This window comes from Heteronotia binoei, chromosome 18 (assembly GCF_032191835.1).
Source record: "Heteronotia binoei isolate CCM8104 ecotype False Entrance Well chromosome 18, APGP_CSIRO_Hbin_v1, whole genome shotgun sequence".
Classification (NCBI taxonomy): Eukaryota; Metazoa; Chordata; class Lepidosauria; order Squamata; family Gekkonidae; genus Heteronotia; species Heteronotia binoei.
Genome location: NC_083240.1, coordinates 23,891,131 through 23,913,518, shown reverse-complemented (window position 1 = coordinate 23,913,518; position 22,388 = coordinate 23,891,131). Strand labels below are relative to the sequence as shown.

General features: G+C 45.8%; 1 protein-coding gene across 1 annotated transcript; it reads right to left on the bottom strand.

Moving 5' to 3' along the window:
* Positions 1-3,153: 3,153 nt before the first annotated feature.
* FKBP6 (FKBP prolyl isomerase family member 6 (inactive)) lies at positions 3,154-21,085 on the bottom strand. The gene is made up of 9 exons (XM_060259307.1): positions 20,892-21,085; positions 17,505-17,622; positions 16,158-16,247; positions 14,293-14,495; positions 11,137-11,256; positions 9,920-10,114; positions 8,907-9,016; positions 7,416-7,497; positions 3,154-3,593 (listed from the first exon to the last, which is right to left on the bottom strand). The coding sequence occupies exons 1-9, from the start codon at positions 20,979-20,981 to the stop codon at positions 3,513-3,515; spliced, it is 1,089 nt and encodes a 362-aa protein (XP_060115290.1). The 5' UTR covers positions 20,982-21,085; the 3' UTR covers positions 3,154-3,512.
* Between the last annotated feature and the right edge of the window lie 1,303 nt (positions 21,086-22,388).

The following is a 22,388-nucleotide window of genomic DNA, read 5'->3' as shown; positions in this document are numbered from 1 at the left end:
CAGACATTTTATTTGGCCTCGTCAGCATCACCCTTAAATCAGACCTAAAACATAAATGAAAGGTGGATATATTTAGATAACGCTGACTCTGCATACTTCGCTCAAACCGTAGCAGCCCTCTCTGGGCTGGGTAAGTCTTGAGAATGTAAGAGCTTGGATAGGGGACACTGAACTGAAGTTGAAACAGGTGACCCAAGTGGACAGTTCAGGGAGAACCAACTACCATCTCCAAATTAGCCAGAGATCTGCTGCCACCTGCTGCCTTCTGTGCTTCTTGCCAGCCAGCCTTGGCCTTGTCTGCATGCACAGGATGGTTACAGCTTCTGGGTGGGGATTTGCAAACTCTCTTCCCAATTCCATGCTCACAGCTCTTTGCAGGCACAGGCAAACATGCCATAGCTCGAGCATGGGTGGAGGAGGAGGTGATGATATTGGATTTATCCCCCACCCTTCCCTCTGAATCTCAGAGTGGCTTACAATCTCCTTAACCTTCCTCCCACACGGCAGACACCCTGTGAGATAGGTGGGGCTCTCTCACAGAAGCTGCCCTTTCAAGGACAACCTCTGTCAGAGTTATGGCTGACCCAAAGACCTTCCAGAAGCTGCAAGTGGTGGAGCAGGGAATCAAACCTGGTTCTCCCAGATAAGAGTCCGCACACTTAACCACTACACCAAACTGGGTCTCAGTGGTGGGCAGGATAACCTTTACTGGGGCCTAGAGATCCTTGACCTGGGTGGCCTAGACTAGCCCATTCTCATCAGACCTGAGGACTGAAGCAGGGCTAGCCCTGGTTAGTATTTGGATGGGAGACCACCAAGGAAGTCCAAAGCTGTGACTCAGAGGCAGGCAATGGCAAACAACCTCTGTTTCATTTCTAGCCTTGAAACACCTACAGGGTCACTGTTAAGTCAGCTGAGATTTGATGGCATTTTCCACTATGACTATCCAGTAGGGTTGCCAACTTCCAAGGAGGGCCTTCCGGAATTGCAGCTGATCTCCATACTACAGAGATCAGTTTCCCTGAAGAAAATGGCTTCTTTGGAGGGTGGTGGATTCTATGGCACTATATCCCACCGAGGTCCCTCCCCTCCCCAAGTTCCACCCCAGTTCTCCAGCAATTCCCCAACTCAGAGTGGCGGTCCAGAAGGTCCAGCCAACCTAGACTCCCCTGCTACCAGAAGAAGAAGGAAAATAGATCCTGCCTGAGGGTTTTTTTTAAAAAATGGAAACGTATTCTCTCTATGATACGTACCTAACATGGTGTCTAGATCTTGTGAAATTTGGTTGTTCCAACAAGAAACAACATTACAGCAGATAAAACAATATTCTGAAGTGGCCCAGCTCAAGCACCTGAAAGGGTGTTGGGGGAAAGGAACAAGAACTCTTGCCCCACCCCCCCAGGTTTGATCCAGATTGTGGACTTGTGGCAATTTTTAAAGAACTACAAGTGCTTCCTAAAATGGCATCAGTGGTCATGGTCACTAGTTGTTTGGCTCTAGAACACAGCAGGTGCAGTTAAAATCGGATTTGCGTTTTTAGATGAGCTTATCCACGTTATACACTTCCTCAAAAACTACCAGTCCCAGAATCCCTCATGCATAGGCAGGAGGGACAGCTGGTGAAAAAGAAAGAACCGTCATCATCTGCACAACAATGGAAGCCAGTGCTGGTAAATTTACAGATCCACAGGATACTGGAGTACTATCTCCCAACCTACCCTCTCAACCATACTGCTGGGTCTGGCCTTAAATACAAATCAGGCAGCAAGAAGTTAAGCAGAAGAAGACACCGATCAATCCTCCAGTTTTTTAGAACAGACAAGGTTTTTCTGCAGTTTGGCTTAGGCAAGGGTTTCCACCACTGAATTGGGAAATTCCTGGAGATTTGGGTGCAGGAGTCTGGGAAGGGACCTCAACAGGGTACAATGCCATAGTCCTCCCCTCTGAGGCAGCCATTTTCTGCAAGGGCAATAACTTCTGGAAATCAGTTGTAATTCTAGGAGATCTCCAGGCACCACCTAGACGTTTGCAACCCTAGGCTCCGTTATCCAGCGGCCACATGTTCATACATACTTGTTGCACTAGTAATCCCAACTGCAGCCCTAAAAAGGCAAGTAAGTGTTATCCTCTCTTTACTGCAGACTGAATGCTGAGGATGGATTAGTTTATTCAATTTATTTCCTGGCTTTCTTCCACCGTGGAACTCAAAGTTGGGAGGCAGGAGTCTGCCCAGGAGGGTTCCCATCAGCTTGGTGCATCATGTGCCTTCTCTCAAACCCGCAAGGGAGATGGTTGTTGGCAGAGTAATCAACATCATCATCAATTCGATTTCTGAATCACCCAATCCCTGCTTACAATGGGCTCTGGGCGATGTACAACAACATATATTACAACAGCAAAAGGTTCACAACCTGATTAAAGTACAGATAAAGCTTTATCCAGGAACTAACATACTTGATAGTGAAGAGAAGAGACAGAGATAGATCTTAGCAACATCACTAGCTGAGAGACAGAGAAAGAGAGAAAGGGACTTCCAAGAAGAAGCAAGATGTTGCTCTTAAGAGTAGTAATCTGAAGACAGACTCCTCTTATTAGGAGAGAAGGTGCTGATCTCATTCTATCTAATTGTCTTCTTGCTGCCCCCTGTAGGATCTTCTTCTCTGTATGCCAGACACTGCCTTTTCCAACACTGCTGGAATAGCTATTTGGCCACTTCATACCCAAAGCCTCCCCCCTTTTTGCATTTGGGGCTTGTCTTTAGTGTACTTTTTATTATACCTCTCTGTTTCCCTGCCTGCATTTCTCCTTCCCTTCTCATTTGTCCTGCTTCCCCTCCTCTCTTTTAATTTTAAAGGAGGCAAGAGCTAGCCATGCCACTGGCACTCCTACCATGGTTGCAGTGCAGCTCAGTTAGAAGTCCCAATCCCAGCATGGGGGAGAAAAAGGAGGAGCTAATCAAACCCTCTATATTATACAAGGTGTTAATGCCAACCTCAAAACACAGAAACAAAAACTCCCCAACCAACAAAAAGAACAGCCACTTCTCATCCTCCAAGACAGCAGAATGGCCAAGGCAAACACGAGACAGTGTTTTTTTTCTCTGCATCCAGGGACTCATCTTTGCACAATGAATTGGCACCAGCCTTATAAGAATTTTCTTCTCAGAAGCAAGTTTATTTTCACCAGCCAGGGAGCACATCATTTCTGAGAACATTATCGGATCAACAAAGAACACAGAGGAACAGCGCAACTCTCCGCTATGGCAAAAAACTAAGGTAAGCAAGCCAGCCTCTAAATAAAGTAACCAGATCTCAAGGTCCAAGGGTTCTCTTCCCATCAGGGAGAGGGTGACGGGAAACGTCTTCTGTTCAACAGGAGCTTTTAATACTCTTGGCTTCAGAACACCTCTGGCCAGGAGCAACACCTGGACAAACACAGCACTTGTTATTAAAGAAAACCAAACCACCTCACCATCTTCTCGGTTCCAAATCTTGAATGAAGCATGCGGTCCTTCACTCGCTTGTCTGAACTGTGCTAGAAGCAGCACTCCCCTTCCTGTTTGGATCTGCTCCTTTCTTCAGCACAGCAGGACTCTGAAATGACCAACAACACCATCACTCAAAGCCCCAAACGAAGAGCAAAGCTTTCCAAAGCTTCACAGAGTAAAGCTGTCACAATGAGAGCATAGGGTGACATTTTTTGCCATCAAGTTGCAGCTGACTTATGACAACCCTGTAGTGTTTTCAAGGCAAAAGACATTTGGAGGTGGTTTGCCGCTGCCTATGCCTGCACAGCAACCCTGGACTTCCTTGGAAGTCTCCCTTCCAAGTACTAACCAGGGCCAACCCTGCTTAGCTTCCAGTGTCTGATAAGATCAAGCCAGTCTGGCCTATCCAGGTCGAGGGCGGGGGTCACAGCTACCCAAGGCCAGTGCGTGGGAGTAGGTGGGGTAGACAGCTGCCTGCTTGGGTGAGCCATCAGGCGCCCCCTTACTCCCCTTGTCCCTTCCTCTTCCTGGGAAGGCGCTGCTCAGTCGCTGCGCTCTTCGAAGGCCTCCTTAGAAGCCTCCGAAGAGCACTGTGTTTTAGCGCCACCCAGCCGCTTTCAACATGAAAGCGGCTGCCATGGGCTTTGGAGGCTTACATGGAAGCCTTCAAAGAGCACGGTATTTTAGCAGTGCCTGGCCGCATGCGGGTTGAAAGCAGCCGAGCGGCACCTTCCCATGAAGTCACTGCTCAGCCGCTTTCAACCCGAAAGTGTCCAGGTGCTGCTAAAACACAGTGCTCTAAAACACAGTCCGAAGAATGTAGTGCAGGGGGAAAGCGGCAGCGTGGCAGCACCCTTGTGCATTGCCTGTCGCTTCCCCCCCACCTCTGCCGCCCTGCACGATGAAGTCACTAGTGAAATAGACTTTTTTGAGGAAGCTTGTCAGGGGGAGGGGGTGCGGCGCAGGGGTCTGCCTGGAGCGGCAGAACCTCTAGCGCCAGGCCTGCAGCTACCTACTAGCAAATGACCAGTGAAGAGGCTCAAGTGCTCACTCCTGGATTTTGGTAGGCTGGACCTGCCAGGTGCAAACCTTCACCACCAACATGGCTGACATTAGGGTTGCCAGGTCTGTGTTGTAAAATATCTGGAGACTTTGGGGGGTGGATCCAGGAGAGGGCAGGGTTTAGGGAGGGGAAGAGCCTCAGCATGGTACAATGCAACAGAGTCCAGCCTTCCAAGAAGCCATTTTCTCCAGGGGAGCTGATCTCTGCCAGCTGGAGATCAGTTGTAAAAGCGAGAGATCTCCAGGCCTCACCTGGAGGCTGGCAACCTGGCTCATTTGGAGACAGGCTGTACTGTGATCTTAAGTGCAGCTACTCAGTTCTCCTCTTGCCTGCTCAGCTCTGGTCTGCTTGCACCTCTGGAACTGCCTGAAATGGGCAAGCCAAACACGGCTGTATTTTTAAAGGTGTGAAAACATATCATGTAGCACTTGGGTACCTTGCTAAAAAGCCTCAGTTCCACCCTGCCAATTTCACACCTCCTCTTTTGCACACATTTTTTTTTGTGTTAAGACTTGGACAAAAAACAGCACCCAGGGTTACAAAGATACCTTTGCTCAGTTACAAGCACGGGGTTTCAAATTAAAAATATATCCTGTCATCCTATTTGAATGCATCCAGTCTCAAGTCTTTGCATGCAGCTAATTAAAAGGGGGGGGAGGAGGGGAAGCAAGCAGCACTCAAGCTGGAACCCTTCAGCTATTCAGAGGACCATTTGATCCGTTCGTTTCTTTCATTCCTGTCCATTGGCTAAAGAATCAAAAACAGAGCTTGGGGGGGTGGGGGACTGAGCAGATGAGGTGGGCTTCACGGCCTTCAAAGCGAGGCCTGCTCCTGCAGCTACAAGAAGAGCATGCTGCTACAAGGCCGCTTCCTCTGCTTGCAAACACAAGCTTGGAAACAAGGGAACAAATTATGCACGCAGCACATGCCTGTTTCAGAGACTGCACCTTACAGCCCCCATCTTACTTGCACTCCCCTCCCTTCGAAGGACAAAAGGTTAGGCTAGCAAAAAGAATTTTTCTAAAACGTAACCAAATTCCAACATTCAGCTTGCATCAATGCTGCCTAGCCTTGGCTTTCTAGCAGGGCACTTTAAAGTTTAAGCATTAGTTGCATAGGAGATACTGAAGCAGGTGGGCAGGCCTCATTCTGGGCAGGAGCGCACAGAAGCGGAGCTCCGAAACCTCTAAAGTTTGTTGCGTTTCTTTCTTTCTTACCACCACCCCCCCCCCGGCAAAAAAACCCCCTTGCTTCTGGGCTCCATTGTTCAAACTCCCTGTGAGAATTTTGCTGAACTCTAAAATCTGACAAACTTTCTAATATTTTTCCCCACAAAAAATGGGAAAAAAACCAAAACATACAAAGCAGACATCATACCGCTGTGGTGACATAGGAAAAAATGATGGGAGTAAGGTTTTATTGTGACAATTACAATCCAAGAAGCATTTTAAGGTAGATGCTGAACTGATAGAATATAGTACGCCTTCCAGTGATGTCAGGGACGTATGGCATATGCAAATGAGTTGTGTTATGCGCTCCAGCACCTTTTTCTATGAAATGACCCCTGCAGGTGAGCAACTAGGTGGCAAGTTAAATCAGTTTCCAGAACTTCAGAACAAGGGGGATTACTATTAAAATTAATTCATGTCTGTGGGGCTAATATGTGTCCTTTTCCCTTCTTTCCCCCCCTCCCAGGATCCTATGCAGCCTCCAGCATGCCTTGCATCTCGAAATAACTGGAAACGATAAGGGTTTGATTGCAGCGTAAAATGATAATAAACCCAAGCCTAGAAGAGAGCAAGCAGCGGCTTCCTAGCACCAGAAAGCCCAAAAGAGCAAGAGACAATCCTTTTGCAGCTTTGGGTGCCTGACCAAGCAGAGATGTACTGTGGATGTGGCCACAAGGCAGTATGGTTGCTAGACACGCTCTGACAATATTCAGGCCAGAACCAAGCCAACACGAATCCTCCCAGGGACACAGGAGGTCCCACAGTCTTCCCAGACCACTTAAAAAGCCCCACCCTTTCAAAACAAGAGCTTTCTGTAAGCACTGCTTTGCCTACAGTAACAGCTGGTTTCGGACGTCAATCAGGCCTATCTGATTCAAGCTCTGTGACCCAGGCCGCAATCTCTTACGACTTTATCAGGATTTGACTCCGCTTGCATGAGAGAGGTGTTTCTCCACATTGCCCATTTTCTGCCAAGCCCTTTAAAGGAGCAATCGACAAAGCTGCAGTCTTGCCTTATCTCTCTGCTTAGCTTGAAGTGTCACAGGATCCTGCGCTGACAGCCCCTGCAGTGCCATTAAGGCTGCTTCCCCATGGTGTTGTAGGTTCACTGTCACGGCAAATGCAGAGGCATTCATGACAGCTACCGAGGGTTCACAAGGGACTTTCTCCGGTATTTTCTTCAGTCATCCCCCTTGCAGCTGCCATCCCTTCCAAATGCTACAAGGGAAGCTTTTTCACAGGCTTTTTTCTTTTTTTTTGCATATGTAATCATTGTATAAGGAGCCCTGACGAGCAGAGTGGTAAGCTGCAGTACTGCAGTCCAAGCTCTGCTCACAACCTGAGTTCAATCCCAGTGGAAGCTGGGTTCAGGTAGCCAGCTCAAGGTTGACTCAGCCATCCTTCTGAGGTCGGTAAAATGAGTACTCAGCTTGCTGGGGGTAAAGTGCAGATGACTGAGGAAGGCAATGGCAAACCACCCTGTAAAAGACTGCCAAGAAAACGTCCTGATGTGACGTCACCCCATGGGTCAGTAATGACTTGATGTTTGCACAGGAGACTACATTCACCTTTTATCATTGCACTGCTAAAACATTATAATGTTACAGTGATAGAGCAGCTATGCCAACGTCATTACCTTTATTTCTTCTTCCAATGAAAGGGAGTTAAACATCCTGGTGCACATCTCCTTCTCCTTGTCCTTGTATTCTCTGTAACAGCTGCAAAAGACGGCAGACCTGGGTCACAGGCTTGCCAGCTCTGCTTAAAAAGCACACATTTTGAAATGAAACCTGAACATACAACTGCCCTGCAGCAGTAAGAGAACAACAGCTCCGACACAGGTGAAATGTATTTATCTAATTCATTTATACCCCACCTTTCAACCTTTCAACCCCAATTAGGGCCAAAGTGGCTTACATCACTCCCCTCTCCTCAGTTTCATCCTCACAACAAGCATGTGAGGTAGGTTAGGCTAAGAGAGTATGACTGGCCCAAGGTCACCCAGGGAGCTTCCAAGACAGAGTGGGGATTTGAACTCAGGCCTTCCAGGTACTAGTCCGATACTCTTAACCATTATACCATACTAGCTTCGCAGAAGCACCAAGGACCACATGCAGCCTGCTATTTCTTACCCTATTTTAAAAGCATTATAACAAAAAAGGTTGTTCAGTGCTCCCTAACTCATTTGGAAATGAATGAAATGAGGCCCCCATTAACCCACAATCACCATAAAATCCAGGGCTCATTCCAAGGGACAACCAGTGCAATCTGAAGGACACCAGTTTGGGAAGACCCGAGTGGGATTCTGAATGGACTTGTTTAGGACTGCACTTCAAACCTACTTGCAAAGACATTTAAATTGCAATTAATGAATTAGTTATATTTTCAGAGTTACAGGAACTGCGTCGACATCAACTGAGCATAAATTACAGTACAAAATGAACATTTAAAGAAGCGAGATGCGGATGGCCAAACTAGACATTACAGCTAACTCATGGCTGCCACAGGGACTTGCAGCTGCAAATTCCCCATCAGAACTCAATGCTGACAATGACACAGGAACCCAGTTCAACTTGAGAATGTAGCATGAGAGGACAAGAGGCTTTGACCTGCCCTCTCCCACTGTTCTCCTAAGCCATAATAGCCCTGGGGGTATCATCTGTCTCTCAATGGGTCAGGAAAGTAGCACTGAGCAGTGGAGGTCACCCCCCACAAATCCTGACCCAAACTGGGTTCCTGCAGCACTATCAGGATTCAATTCCCCTGAGGGACACATAGCTGCAAGCTCCCATGGGAGTTTCAAGTTAGATGGAATGTCTAATTTGCCCTGAGAGATTTCCTTTTACACAAAGCAACCTGTAACACTTGAACCGCGTTTACACAAATGCAAAAGACTTGCTGTTCATGGAAGCCAGGGTTTAAATGGGCCACATAAGGAGGGTACATAAAACTTAAGAGCTTCAAGGAATAAATTTAGATTTATTACACCACAAAAGCGGATGGAGTAAGCATTTCACTCTGACAAAGTGGGCTCCAACCCACAAAAGCTTCCACCACAGTGAGTTCCATAAAGCTGCCACACTCTTGTTTCATTTCAGTGAAACAAGTGAAGAAAGGGCTCCCTCACCTGGCCAGCTTCTTCAGTTCATTGTTGATGTCATGGTTAAAAGGCTGTTCTTTTTGTGCTCGGACTAGAAAATCCCGAGCCCTCTCGTACTCTGCCAGAGAAAGGCATGCCTGGAATTCAGAAGAACGTCAAGAGAACTACAGTTAGCCTATGAAGGATGTGGGACACAGAGTGTTGGACTGGATGGGCCACTGGCCTGATCCAACGTGGCTTCTCTTACGTTCTTATGAGCACACGAGCTCATGAAACTACCCTATACTGAATCTAGCAAAGTCAGTATAGCCTACTCAGACTGGAAGCAGCTCTCCAAGGTCTCAGGCAAAAAACTTTCACATCACCTATTGCCTGGTCCTTAACTGAAGATGCCTGAGATTGAACATGGGACCTTCTGCATGTCAAGCAGATGTTCTGCCACTAAGCCACAACCCTTCCCTATGGTCTGGAAGCTCCCGTGGAAAAGAAGTGAACATCCAATTCACTGACAGAGAACCAATGCTTAAGTGTCTCCTTTCCCCTCCCAAAGCAATGCTATTTCCTAGGTGAGGAATGGAACCTCCATCACGGCAAGGGAGGCCTTCCACAGTCTGATTCTGGCTTTGAGCTTCAGTGACACTTGTAAATGGAGTCTTTAAAATACAGCTCAAACACACTGCATACTGCTTTACCGGCAGCCCCAATACGTGGCTTCTTACATCCATTTTTTGTTTACTTCTGCCATCAGATCACAGCTGACTTATGGCAACACCAAAGGGTTTTCAAAACAAGAGACGAACAGAGGTGGTTTATCATTAACCGACTCTATATAACGACCCTGGATTTCCTTGGTGGTCCTCCATCCAAGTACTAACCAGGCCTGACCCCCACCCCCACCCCAGCTTCCGAGATCTGACAAGATTAGGTTAGCCTGGGCCATCCACGTAAAGGCACAAACTATCCCCTGACAATTCTTTACCAAACCCTCTCTTTTGAAACACATCCCAGCCCTCTGTCACTCTTTTCAAACAGTTCCTTACCTGGCCGCACCTGAAGAGGGCTTTGGCATTTTTCTGATCTAACTCCAAGGCCCTTTCTCCATAGGAAAGTGCCCGAGCAGGATGCCGCAACTTCAGGTAAGTAATGGACAAGTTCAAGAGGACCAGCAGCTTGGCAGTATCTACTTTGGTTCGTTCATCTTCTTTGGCAGCCACACGATGCAAGATTGAGGAAGCCTATGCAGGTACAATAACTGAGAACTTATTTTATTTTAAAAAATAATTCAAGAAACAGATGTGAAATGTGGAATGAGTACATAAAATCTCCTACTGGACCAACTTGTGCTGATGTAGCATTGTCTTAGGTCCATCAGTTTGCCTGTGAACACACATACAAACTGTATGTGTTCACAAGCAAACTGATGGACCTAAGAGTTTTCATAAAAGAACAGCCAAAGTACAGTTCCAAACTCTCTAAACAGATCTTGGAAAGAAACAAACCTTGGAAAGAACATTCTGTGCCTGAGAGCTCAATGAAGAAGAGGAATGCAGATTTATACCTCGTTTTTCTCTCTGAATCAGAGACTCGGAGTGGCTTATAATCTCTTATATCTTCTCCTCCCACAACAGATACCCTGTGAGGTGGATGGGGCTGAGAGGGCTCTCACAGCAGCTGCCCTTTCAAGGACAACTCCTACGAGAGCTATGGCTGACCCAAGGCCATTCCAGCTGTTGCAAGTGGAGGAATGGGGAATCAAAACCTGGTTCTCCCAGATAAGAGTCAGCACACTTAACCACTACACCAAACTGGCAGCAGCTAGATGGAAGACATAGAACTTGCCAATGTGGACCACTGCCTGGCTCAGCATAAGGCAGCTCTTATGTACTGCAAGGCAAACCAATGAATGCAAACCAAGACAAATCATTTCCAAAAGATCCTTCTTAAAAAATCAGGAAATCAAGGCTTCCTAGACACTTCTTTGGGGCAAATAGGGTAGAGAAGAATGCCATTCAGGCCACACAAAGCTGCCTTACCAAGTCAGAGCATTGGCCCACATATCTCAGTGATGCCTCCTCTGACTGGTAAAAAGTTCTTTCCCATCACTTGCTACCTTTAGCTAGAGAAGACACCAGCGGGGTCTTCTATATGCAGAGCAGTAGGGGCTTTCCCATGAGCCATAACCATTCCAGAGGCCCTTTGTGTATACACCCCCTCTGGAGATGCACATTCCTTCTGCCTTCACAACTTTTTCACTTACCCGCTTGTATCTTTCTCTGGCATCCATGAAGTGCTTCTGTCGGAAGAGGTAATTGCCGAACTCTCGCTCTGTTTCTGCCACCTTTAGCACTTTCTCCAGAGGGAACCTCTCCTGCTGCTCCTGTGCAAAGTCACAGCCAAGTCAAAAGAGGCAGCACTACAGATGGCCAGCTTGTAAAATAGAACACGCACCGGGGAGAGGTTTCGTACTAATCATTCTACAGGTGCATTTCATGTGAAGTCTGCTGCGGCCAAACTGAACCAGATGAAGATGGATAGCTGTGTTAATCTGTCTGTAGCAGCAGAAAAGAACAAGACTCCAGTAACACCTTAAAGATTAACGAAATTCGTGGCAGATGAGCTTTTATGAGCTTTAGATATCTGAAGAAGGGAGCGGTAACTCACAAAAACTCATACCCAGCTACAAATTTTGTTAATCTTTAAGGTGCTACTAGACTCTTACTCTCTCCGAAATGAACCAGAACCTACATATATCTACGTAGTTCCAGCTACCACCCCGAACACACCACATGATCCACTGTCTGTAGGCAAGCAATACATTACAATTGCATTTGCTCCAAATCCTTGGACAGGGACTCACTCTTGAATGATTTACATTGTAATCCTGGAGACTGCCCAATACCCACCCCCACAAAGTGAAGGAACATACCAGCTGATACCCTGAAGTCAACTACAAGAAAGGCCCAAATGAGATGTAAATATATAGGGGGGGGTGTGGTTATCACCTGAAAGCGCCCAACTCAGACAAGTCTAATGCATCAGTGATTTACAGCTTAGTGCTAGTCCTTTCCTTGTGTATACAGACTCCCAACCTTAAATGTCTTACCAATAACTACAGTGCCCTTAAGACAGACACATCTAGGAAGCAGACTTGGCAATGAGCCCCGATAACTCCATTTGCCCTATGGCAACACTATTAGACCTGGGCTCATCTGTCAATAAGATATAAATTATCAAGCATTGACAGTGGACTTCTATTCTTTAGAACAGTAGGTTTCTATACCTTGCTTTTCTCTACCTTAAGGAGTCAAACTGCTTACAATCACCTTCCTTTCCTCTCCCCTTGTGAGGTAGGTGGGGCTGAGAGTTCTGAGAGAACTATGACTGGCCCAAATCTTCTTGTGAAGGGGTGGGGAATTGAACCCACTTCTTCAGATTATTGCCCATGGCTCTTAACACCACCCCTCAGTGATTTCCAGAGAATAACATTGACGACTTGTGGGATGATTAAACTTCCTTAGAAGAAAGGCTGAGAAGGGAGACAAGATTATGGGGGTATAAATTCAAAGATAGCTATGGTGACAGGAACTAACAAGATTATAAATTTGGAATGGAAATCACAAAGGCTTAGGGCCTGTGTACGCATTAAGCAGTTTCCATGTCTGTCCTAGGTCCTGCCTAAATCAGACATACACTGGCAATTGAGTGTCTGGAGCTTCCAGCAATTCTTGAAACTCAGTTCTCGTGTGTCCTCCCCCCCCCCCCAACATAGATTGGGACCCCAATGTATGATGAGAGGTGGAGTAAGCCTCCTGGGGAAACCCATGTGCACAGAAGGTAAATATAAGTTTCCCAGTGGAAAGAACGGTAGCATGGTATAGTTTGGTCTCGTCAGATCTCGGAAGCTATGCAAGATCAGTACATGGAAGGGAGACATCAACATAGACGTTATAGAGGAAGGCAACGGCAAACCACCTCTGCTTCCCGCTTGCCTTGAAAGCCCCTTGCTGGAGTCGCCATAAGTTGGCTGCAACTTGATGGCACTTCATGCGCGCGCACACACACACACACATTCCCCCACTGGGGCAAACAACGGTTCCTGGAGGAGCAGTTTCTGGTTGGGAAAACAGTGTGGGGGTGGGACGCATAATACCCCTTCACCAATCCAAATCAGACTCCCACATACCTGAGAATTAAGTTTCAAAATGGAAGTCTCTGTGCACAGCAGGCTTGAGAAAACTGAGGGCAGACCTGAAAACAGTGTCACATGTTGCTAAATCGTTTATTATTCATGATATTCGTTAGTTGGCCTGGAAGTGGCATGGAGACACTCAAGCGATTCCCGCTCCCTTGACTGCTCCAGCTGTAGGTTATGAGCTTCAAGAAGAATCATACCCTCCTCTCCTTCAGAGCAAAAGAACGGTTTCCTTTTTTCCTGCTGATGCTTGACTGTTTTAGAGAGCTTTATGCTTTTAATAGGTTTTTCTGCATTCTCATTTTCCTCACTTCTAAGCTTCTCGCCGATTTCGCACTAGGCTTGTTCTGGGTGGAGAGTCCTTCTGCTCCTGGCACCTCTTGTCAGTTTTTACACAAGCCGCCCCATAGCTGCAAGTTGGCCCACTGCTTTTCTGCAGCAAGCGAGATCCTCTTACAAGCGGTTTCTGCTTGCCACGGAAAAGCGGTTGGCCAATTCGCAGCTCCGGGGCAGCTTGTGCAAAAACGGACCAAAAGGACTCTGGAACAAGCCCTAGTGTGAAATCGGTCCCTGTTTCTTTGGGGGGAGGGGGGGGCCTGTTTTGCATGTGTTTTGCTCCCTCTTGTGGTCGACTCGATATTGAAACTATTTGCATCAGGCCTATCTCCCCCATGGCAGTGTTAAAGCTGCAGTACTGTAGCCCTAAGCTCTGCTCACGACCTGAGTTCGATCCCCGGCAAAAGCTGGGTTTTCAGGTAGCCGGCTCGAGGTTGACTCTGCCTTCCATCCTTCCAAGGTCGGTAAAATGCATACCCAGCTTGCTGGGGGGAAAGTGTAGATGACTGGGGAAGGCAATGGCAAACCACCCCATAAAAAAAGTCTGCTGTGAAAACGTTGTGAAAGCAACGTCACCCTAGAGTCAGAAATGACTGGTGCTTGCACAGGGGACCTTTCCTTTCCTTTCTCCCTGAAGATTTATAAACTGCACATTATTTTGCTGGACATAACATGCTGTGATATTGAATTGACCACTCGAAGGAGCAAAATACATATAGAACAGGAACCCACCCCCAAGAAGCAAGAACTTACACGGGAGGAAAAAAGAGAATGTGGAAAAGTTCAATGTTTCAAATTGCTAACTAGGATTTTGATGTTTTACATTAGGCAGTGCAAAAGGCCTGTACTAGTTTGGACAACTCAGTATTTGGCTGATTATCTCACAGGAGTCAGCTCGAAGAATTCGTCAGATTCTGCAGTATCTAAGAAATCCAAAAGTTCAATCTCAAACAAGACGGTGGCATTGGGAGGGATCAAGGGCGGGCAGCCAGCGCTTCCAAAGGCATAATATGGTCTGAAGAGAAATTGTGCTAGCTCCCCTCTCTTCATTGTCAGGAGCCCAACTGCCATACCCCGCAGTGTGATATCTGGAAAAATAAAAAAGGAGATAATAATTTATTTCTGAAATGCACATGCCATGTTACCACTCCAAAGATCCTCAACATGGTACCCTCTTCCTTCCCCAAAGCAATCAAAAGTTTTCTTCCATCATATTTGGAACAGAAGGTGTTTCAGAGAAGCCCCAGATGCATCACCTTTATATCTACAGAAAAGCTTCACTTGAAAACAGTTGCTTCCATCATAGGATACTGTCATTTTGTCTCCCTTGCCGAGCTCTGTGACAGGATTAATTCCAGAATGAGGTTTCATTTGGATAGTGAAAGGAAGATTAGAGATAAAATAGCAGACTGTATTTCTGCCTTGTTGTTCTTCCTGGCATCCCCTTTAAACAAATACAGAGCATCTGTAGAAGAATTTTATTGAAACAAAGAGCTGTTCCACCAGGCCTATGGTTGAGGCAAGTTGGCGTCCTCATTTCATTACACCATCCAACTGGCCTCCCAGCACTGGTTGCCATCTTGATCGCTAAAAATCACAGAATCATAGAATTGGAAGGGACCTCTAGGGTAATCTAGTCCAACCCCCTGCACAATGTAGGAAACTCACAAACACCTCCTCCTAAATTCACAGGATCTTCATCGTTGTCAGATGGCCATTCTGTTGACATTCTTTGGATATCCAAATCGCCGGTGACAATCATGTCTTAATTCATGTGCTGACACCGTCCATACTGCCTTAAATTAATTCTGAACTTATGGTTTTAATTGTTTTACCATGTTGTGATCCACCCTGAGCCCATTATGGGAAAGGGCAGACTATAAATTTACAAAATAAAATTAAAAAATAAAAATTATATAGCCCGGGGTCTTCGTCATGTGGACATTTAAGAGCATCCGCATGGACTTTTGAGTGCTACTGTTCTGAATTATTTATGCAAACTTTATATATAGCTTCTTGGATATTTATGATTGATATACATGATTCTGAGGAGCATTATTTCTATCCATTTTGCCAATAACGGTTCCTTTGGTCTTTGAAGTCATTCACGCAGACTGTTCTTTTGCTACTGATTACAACACAGAATGTCACAAACCCAAGTTCTCAAGCAACTGAACAACATGTTTTGAACAATGAACAATAAACAGTTTCAAGTACACAAAAACAACTCAACTGAACAAGATATGCTGTCAGAGAAGGAAGAAGACCAGACAGAATATTTATCTGCACAAACAACTGGTGTGAACTGTGGCAACCATCCTGCGGAGGTGCCCAGTGCTCTTTCTCCAAATTCCAAAAGGGCCTACAGGTTCAATGACTGAGCCGGTTTTGGGGAGAATGGGCTATAAATTAAATTAATTAAACAAATACTAGCCCCATGAATTCTAGATGTGACTTCTGGCATCAGAATTCCCATGGCAAGAGGTCTAAGGATGGGGAGGAAGAAAGAAATCAACTGATAGCAGGTAGTACAGGATGATCATTAAAGAGTGCAGGAAAACACACAAAGGACTTGGACTCGAGAAGAGAGGAAGTGAGCTTCAATCTGTGTTAGTGGGCAGCATATGCTTGCCAGCCCAGAGCATGAATGGTTTTCGTGCCTCATTGCACTGTTCTAGACTATTCAGGGCTACTCTGCAAAATTGAAAAAAGAAAGAAAGAAAAGGGCCACTTTGCAAAACTGGACTCACCTTCACCAAGTTTCATGAGTCTCAGATTTTTTTTGAAGCAGTTGGTGTCAAAGGGTCTGTCCATGTGTTCCAAGTACCCTGAAAATTTCACTGAGGAAATTCAAAATCAAAAGGGAACAAGTCAGTTTATAGATAAGCTGGGAACACATATGACTTATGTCATCAACCAAACAACTGATGACTTTCCTTTTTACCAGTTGCTAAATTTTGCTGTGCTTGATGAAAGAGAACACAGCAACTGCATCTGTCCTAACCAGCAAGATGGCATCAGATTTGTCCATGTTACTTCAGGCCTTGGGGTACAAGTTAACCTGCACTTATCTGAATGTAAAAAGAAACTCAAGCCTCTTCATACTTTCAAAACCTGAAGAAACTGCTTGGCAAATGGTCCTTTGTTCATTTTAAATACACAAGGGCCTTTGAACTGAGATTCAAACTAGATTCATTTCCCTACCACCCTGCTTTCACCAGCGGAAAGGGCAACTGGAGAGGGCTTTTCACCCCTTTTCTCTTGTTCCGCATGTCCCAGGAAGGTCACAATTGCCCTTTCCACTGGCAAAAGGGGCTCTTTCTCCCCCCTCACAGTGCCAAGCAATGAGTGCTTTGTAAGGTGAATTCCTCTAGATATTTTTGTCTCCAAACCAGAATTTCATACATAAAATAGTTAATCCTTGCCTTGGAAAGACCAGGTTTCTAAATTTCTCAATGTCAGCCAAAAGAAATTGTTTTCTTATCTCAACTAGAAGTAGTTACTACTAAGGAGTTTACAACTGGGAGGAGAAAGAAGAGATTCAAGATGGAGATTCCTAAAATCAATAAACAGAAAATTGGGGAGGGGGAGAGAAAGTGCTTCCTTTTGAGCATGCCCACATAGTTAACAAAAAGGATTACGCTATGGCATAAATTGCAGTATTCAAGTACTGAAATAGATGGAATTTTTAAAAATTTATATCCTGCTTTTCTCCCTGACTGGGACCCCAAACACCTTTTCACCTTGTTCTCCCCATCTCCACTTTATTTTCACAACAACTTTGTGAGGAGGAGGTATTTGTGGGTTTCCTGCATTGTGCAAGGGGTAGGACTAGATGACTGCAGAGGTCCCTTCCAACTCTATGATTCTAGGTAGGCTAGGCTGAGAGACTGTGATGAGCCCAGGATCAGTCAGTGAGTTTCCATGGCACAGCAGGATACGAACCCAATCATCCCAGGTCTTAGTTCAATATTCTAACTGCTATGTTATGCCAGCTTGTCTAATGGACATCACTAGTTAAGACCGTTCACTGTGATGAATGAACAAAAGGCACTGTGAAATTTAAGTTCTTGCAGCAAGTCTTCCAGATATTTTACCTAATATTGAAGCCTCAGGGGTCACTACATCACCAGCCCCAGCACGGATCACCTTCTTCAACACTCCTCCATCGCCAGTGATATCCTGCATCCGTTGACTCAATCGGTAGTAAGGAGACTAGTGGCAGCGGAAACAAAAACGAGGCCAAACACTGACATGACACATTCCAGAAAGGAATGTGGTGAGAGGCTGGTCCCCTGTGGACGCAACCTGCAGCAAGAGTTTGGGTTTTTTTGAGCATCCACAACATGACATCATTCCCTAACCAGGTTTTTCTGCTATGCCTGTGACCGCAGTTACCACACGCGCACCCGTGCATGCGTGAACGGCTAGGAGAAAGGAGCAATGTGGTTGCCACCTGCGCAAGTGTGAACGGCTCGGAGAAAGAAGTTGTAGCAGATAAAAGGTATTTCAGTCTTCCTTACCACTCCGCGCCGAAATGCATGGCGTGGCTATGCAGATATGCTGCATAGCCACGCCCATCACTAGGTCTTATTATCGGGGTAGGGCTTATATTTAACAAATGCATAGAAATCCTGCTATGGCTTATTTTTTGGGTAGGTCTTATTTTCGGGGAAACACGGTAGCTGGCAGAATTTCATCCTGCTCAGCAGCTGCCAGAAAACAAGAATGTAAAACCAAAAAGTATTTTAGGTATTTAGTGCTTTGGGTTATAATTCCTCTACTTTCTCTTTAATTTTTTTTTTACTCAAGGACATGCTTAGGTAAATGTTTTGCCTTGGAGCCCTGTTTCCAGTAACATCAAGGGCACAGTGTTGCATGCAAAGTTCCTTTATTCTCTGCGAAGGAAATCAGCATTTGTCCTTATTGTCCAATAGAACCAAACCAATAGGACAGGGGTGTCAAACATGCAGTTTGGGGGCTGAATTTGGCCCCTGGAGGGCTCCTATCAGGCCTCCGAGCAACTGGCTGTCATCTGCTTCCTTCTCCCTATATCTTGCTTCCTTCTGCATAACAGCTCGCTTTGCAAGGCTTGCTCAATTACACAGGAGATACAGAGCAAAATCTCTATTTTCTCCATTGGCTGAGGCTCCTTCCTTGGGGAGGAAGGGGGGAGGAATAGCTTGCTGTGCCAGGCTCTCTCATTTGCACAGCAGAGCTACTGAGTCAAGCCTCTCTTCCTTCTATTGACAGAGGCTCCCCCCCCCCCCAGTCCCCTGGGGAAGAAAGGAAAGAGCCAGAGCTTCCTTTGCCCAGTTCCCTGGATCCCATGGGAGAAATACAAAGAAAGTGCCCTTAAGACCAATTAGTGCTAACATTTTAAGCATGTTTTAAGTTTCTTAAAAATATATATTTGTGTTTGTCTGTGTTCTTCATAAAATTTGTATCTCTGCTACCTAATCTTAAATAGGTACACACATGGTCCAGCCCGACATGGCTCAGCCCAACAAGGTCTAATTTATGTCAGATCCGGCCCTCATAGCAAATGAGTTCGATTCCCCTGCTACAGGATGTCTGAGCACTAATAGCACTATCTTTTCCTTGCTCTCTTCAGAGAACAAAGGTCCTATCTGTGAAAATCCTTTGATGGAGGAGATATTCTATACATACTCAGAAAGCCACTGTACCCTTTAGATCAGGGGTGGCCAAACTTGCTTAATGTAAGAGCCACACAGAATAAATGTCAGATGTTTGCGAGCTGTAAGACATGAATGTCACATGTTTGAGTAGGCAGGCAGGAAAATAGACTGGGGGAGAGCAGATAGAAAAGAAAGCAACAGTTGGCTTGGCGAAGTGATTTAATGAGAGAAATGTCTTCTCCATGCTGGGGGCTTCAAGAGCCACACAATATGTGTGAAAAGAGCCACAAGTGGCTCCCAAGCTGTGGTTTGGCCACCCCTGCTTTAGATTTTCACTGCTGAAACTCAAACAGAGCACTGCTTCTTGCATGTGCACAGTACCTCTCTCCACATGCTCTTTTTCCCACAAAGAAAACATTTTATGAGAAGGGAATTTGACAGTAGTGCCTCTGTAATATATCTTTCCTTTTGTTCCTAGGGTCAATCTACATATGCTCAGAGCCATTACATCATATGGTTGCCAATCTCCATGTGACACCAAATCTCATGAAATTATAAGTGATTTCCAGATTACAAAGATCAGTTCCCCTGGAGAAAGTGGCTGCTTTGGAGGATGCACATCATACCCCTGACATAATACCCCCCTGCTTAGCTCCCTCCCCAGCCCCACACTTGAATGTCCAGAAATTTCCCAAGCCCAGAGTTGGCAACCCTGTCCTACATCTTCTGCACACACAACCCTCCCCCCAGAAACTGATTTCCTTCACAAAGCCAAGTCACTCCTTATATACTCCATTACCAGTGGGTAGGGTTTCCAATCCCCAGGTAGGAAAATCCAATATAAATAGGGAGAATCACAGAGAGGTTGAGAACAGAGAGAAACCGGGATGCAATAACGAAAGTAATATAATCCACATCCAACAAATTTTTACAAAGGTTTTAAATAAGGTGATTTTCACACACATTCATTTCATATTTCTCACCCAGTGAGATATGAAATTAATGTTGTATGAAAATCACCTTATTTAAAAACTTTGTAAAAATCTGTTGGATGTGGATTATATTACTTTTGTTACTGTATTACAGTTTCTCCCTGTTCTCCATCCCCAGGTGGGGGCAGGGGATCCCTGGTCTGGAGGCCCTCCCCCCACTTCAGGGTCATCAGAAAGGGGAGGGAGGGAAATGTTTGATAGGCACTCCATTATTCCCTATGGAGACCAATTCCCAGAGGGTATAATGGCGAATTGATTCATGGGGGCTCGGGGGGGGGCTGTTTTTTGAGATGGGGGGCCAAATTTGCAGCATAGCATCCAGTCCCTCTCCTCAAAACACACACACCCCAAGTTTCAAAAAGATTGAACCAGGGGGTCCAGTTCTATGAGCCCCAAAAGAAGGTGTCCCTGTCCTTCATTATTTCCAATGGAGGGAAGGCATTTAAAAGGTGTGCGGTCCCTTTAAATGTGTTGGCCAGAACTCCCTCTGGAGTTCAATTGTGCTTGCCACAACCTTGCTCCAGGGCTCACCTCCAAAGTCCCCAGATATTTCTTGAATTGGATCTGGCAACCCTACCAATGGGTCTGATTTGTGGAAATGTCGTGCCTTTTCTTTGGCAGTAAGACGACGTTTAGTCCTTAATGGCCCTGAAAACCCACGTGTTTTGCCAGGAAGTAATTTACGCCCACAAACCGGACCTTTTGGCATAAGCACTCTGCACGTGCTCACTCATCCGGAGAACGCGGGGAGGGACAACCAGAAACGCGCTCTTGCACGAGCTTTGGGGCGCCGAGCTCAAGACTGCAGCCCGCCCAAAGCCTTATTCTTTTTCGCGCCGATATCATCCCTCACCGTGGCATCGCCTTCACCGTCTCCTGCTGGCGGACAAACCCCATTGCGCTTCTCGCGGCCCGCCCCGCGCCAACCCTCGCCAGCCTCCATCTCGCGCCCCTCAGACCGCCTGCCCCGTTTCCCGCGCCCCTACAACAGCACGCGCTAACCGCCCCTTTGAGCTGTTCTCCCAATAGGCACGCAAAGCACCTGCTAGCCGCCCACAAACCACATCCCCTAATCCCCTGCTTCCCTGTGTATGCTGGGAGATGTAGTCCTTTAGACGGCATTCTCTTCAGTCGCTTCAGTTATTAAACTAAACAATGAGAAAAACAAAATACACTAATAAACACTGTCATACTCACAGAGGTTAGATTTTGAAAAGATATTCTTTTCGGGGGGAGAAATACCTCACAGCAAGAGCTTCTAAGGACGGCTCTTGATAAGCATGGTTAGTGTCTTCTTGCCTCAGTTTAGAGCAGTGGTTTTTACATTTTAATCCACTACTGCCCCACCAACAGTATGCAATTAACATCACACCAGTGCTTTGTTAAAAAATTGGCTGGCTTATTTGCTTTGGATCCAGCAATATGTGAGTGGAAAGGGAAATAAATATAAACACATTTCCACACGTTTATCATAGCGCAAACGCTGAAGTAACACATAATACAGGTCCATTTTTCAATCACAACTGGCTTAAGTGACTGACCTATGGTTCTTATTTCCTTTGTCCTGCTTTTTTGTATTATGATTTTAACTGGTTTTGGTTCTTAGCTGCTCTGATTTAGTGCTACTGTGATGTTTAAAATTGCTTTTCGTTTTAGTTGGTCAGGTCCATTTCTATAATTTGTTGGTTTGTCACATGGATTGTTTTAACTGAATGGTTGTGTTCACTTCAGGCAACTGTGGCACAGAAGTTGGATTTAAATATCCTAATAAATAAACGACGTGGAAACACCTCTGCTATTTTGAGTTACCTTTTGTGGCTTGTCCTTGAAGAAAGCGACATTAACACATATCATTTTTCAAGTTGTTCTAGTTGTCAAGGCCACAACAACAGATACCTCAGTTTGAGACCATCAGTTCCAAACATCTTCACTGTGTGCCTGCACATGAAAGCTCATACTAGAAATAAAACTTTGTTGGTCTTAAAGGTGCCACTGGACTTGGAACTTTGTTCTGCTGCTTCAGACCAACATGGCTACCCACCTAAATCTACCTTCACTGTGTGTGTTTTATACAACATCATTCTTAATGATGTTTTTAGACTTGGGACAGGTGTGATATTACACTCCAGCTTGGGTTGCCAGGCCTGGAAATCAGGAGACTGGGGCAGAACATGTGGTAGGGTAACTGGTGACAGCATGAGATCACACCTCTCAAGGAATTGACAGAAACTCTATGGTAAAACTTTTCCCTGAAGTAGGGCTGCCAACTCCAAGTTGGAAAATTTCTGGAGGTTTGGGGGTTGAGGCTGGAGAATACAGGCATCTCCATACAAGCCCATCTTCCAAAGCA

What these genes read in the sequence shown, in the direction of transcription:
- FKBP6 (XM_060259307.1), bottom strand. Translation starts at nt 20,981, where the DNA reads ATGGAGGCTGGCGAGGGTTGGCGCGGGGCGGGCCGCGAGAAGCGCAAT. An exon ending in GAACTGAAGAAGCTGGCCAG is followed by an intron (nt 7,498 to 8,906) that starts GTGAGGGAGCCC and finishes CGTCTTTTGCAG; the next exon opens with CTGTTACAGAGAATACAAGG. An exon ending in CATTGGAAGAAGAAATAAAG is followed by an intron (nt 3,594 to 7,415) that starts GTAATGACGTTG and finishes TGGTCATTTCAG; the next exon opens with AGTCCTGCTGTGCTGAAGAA.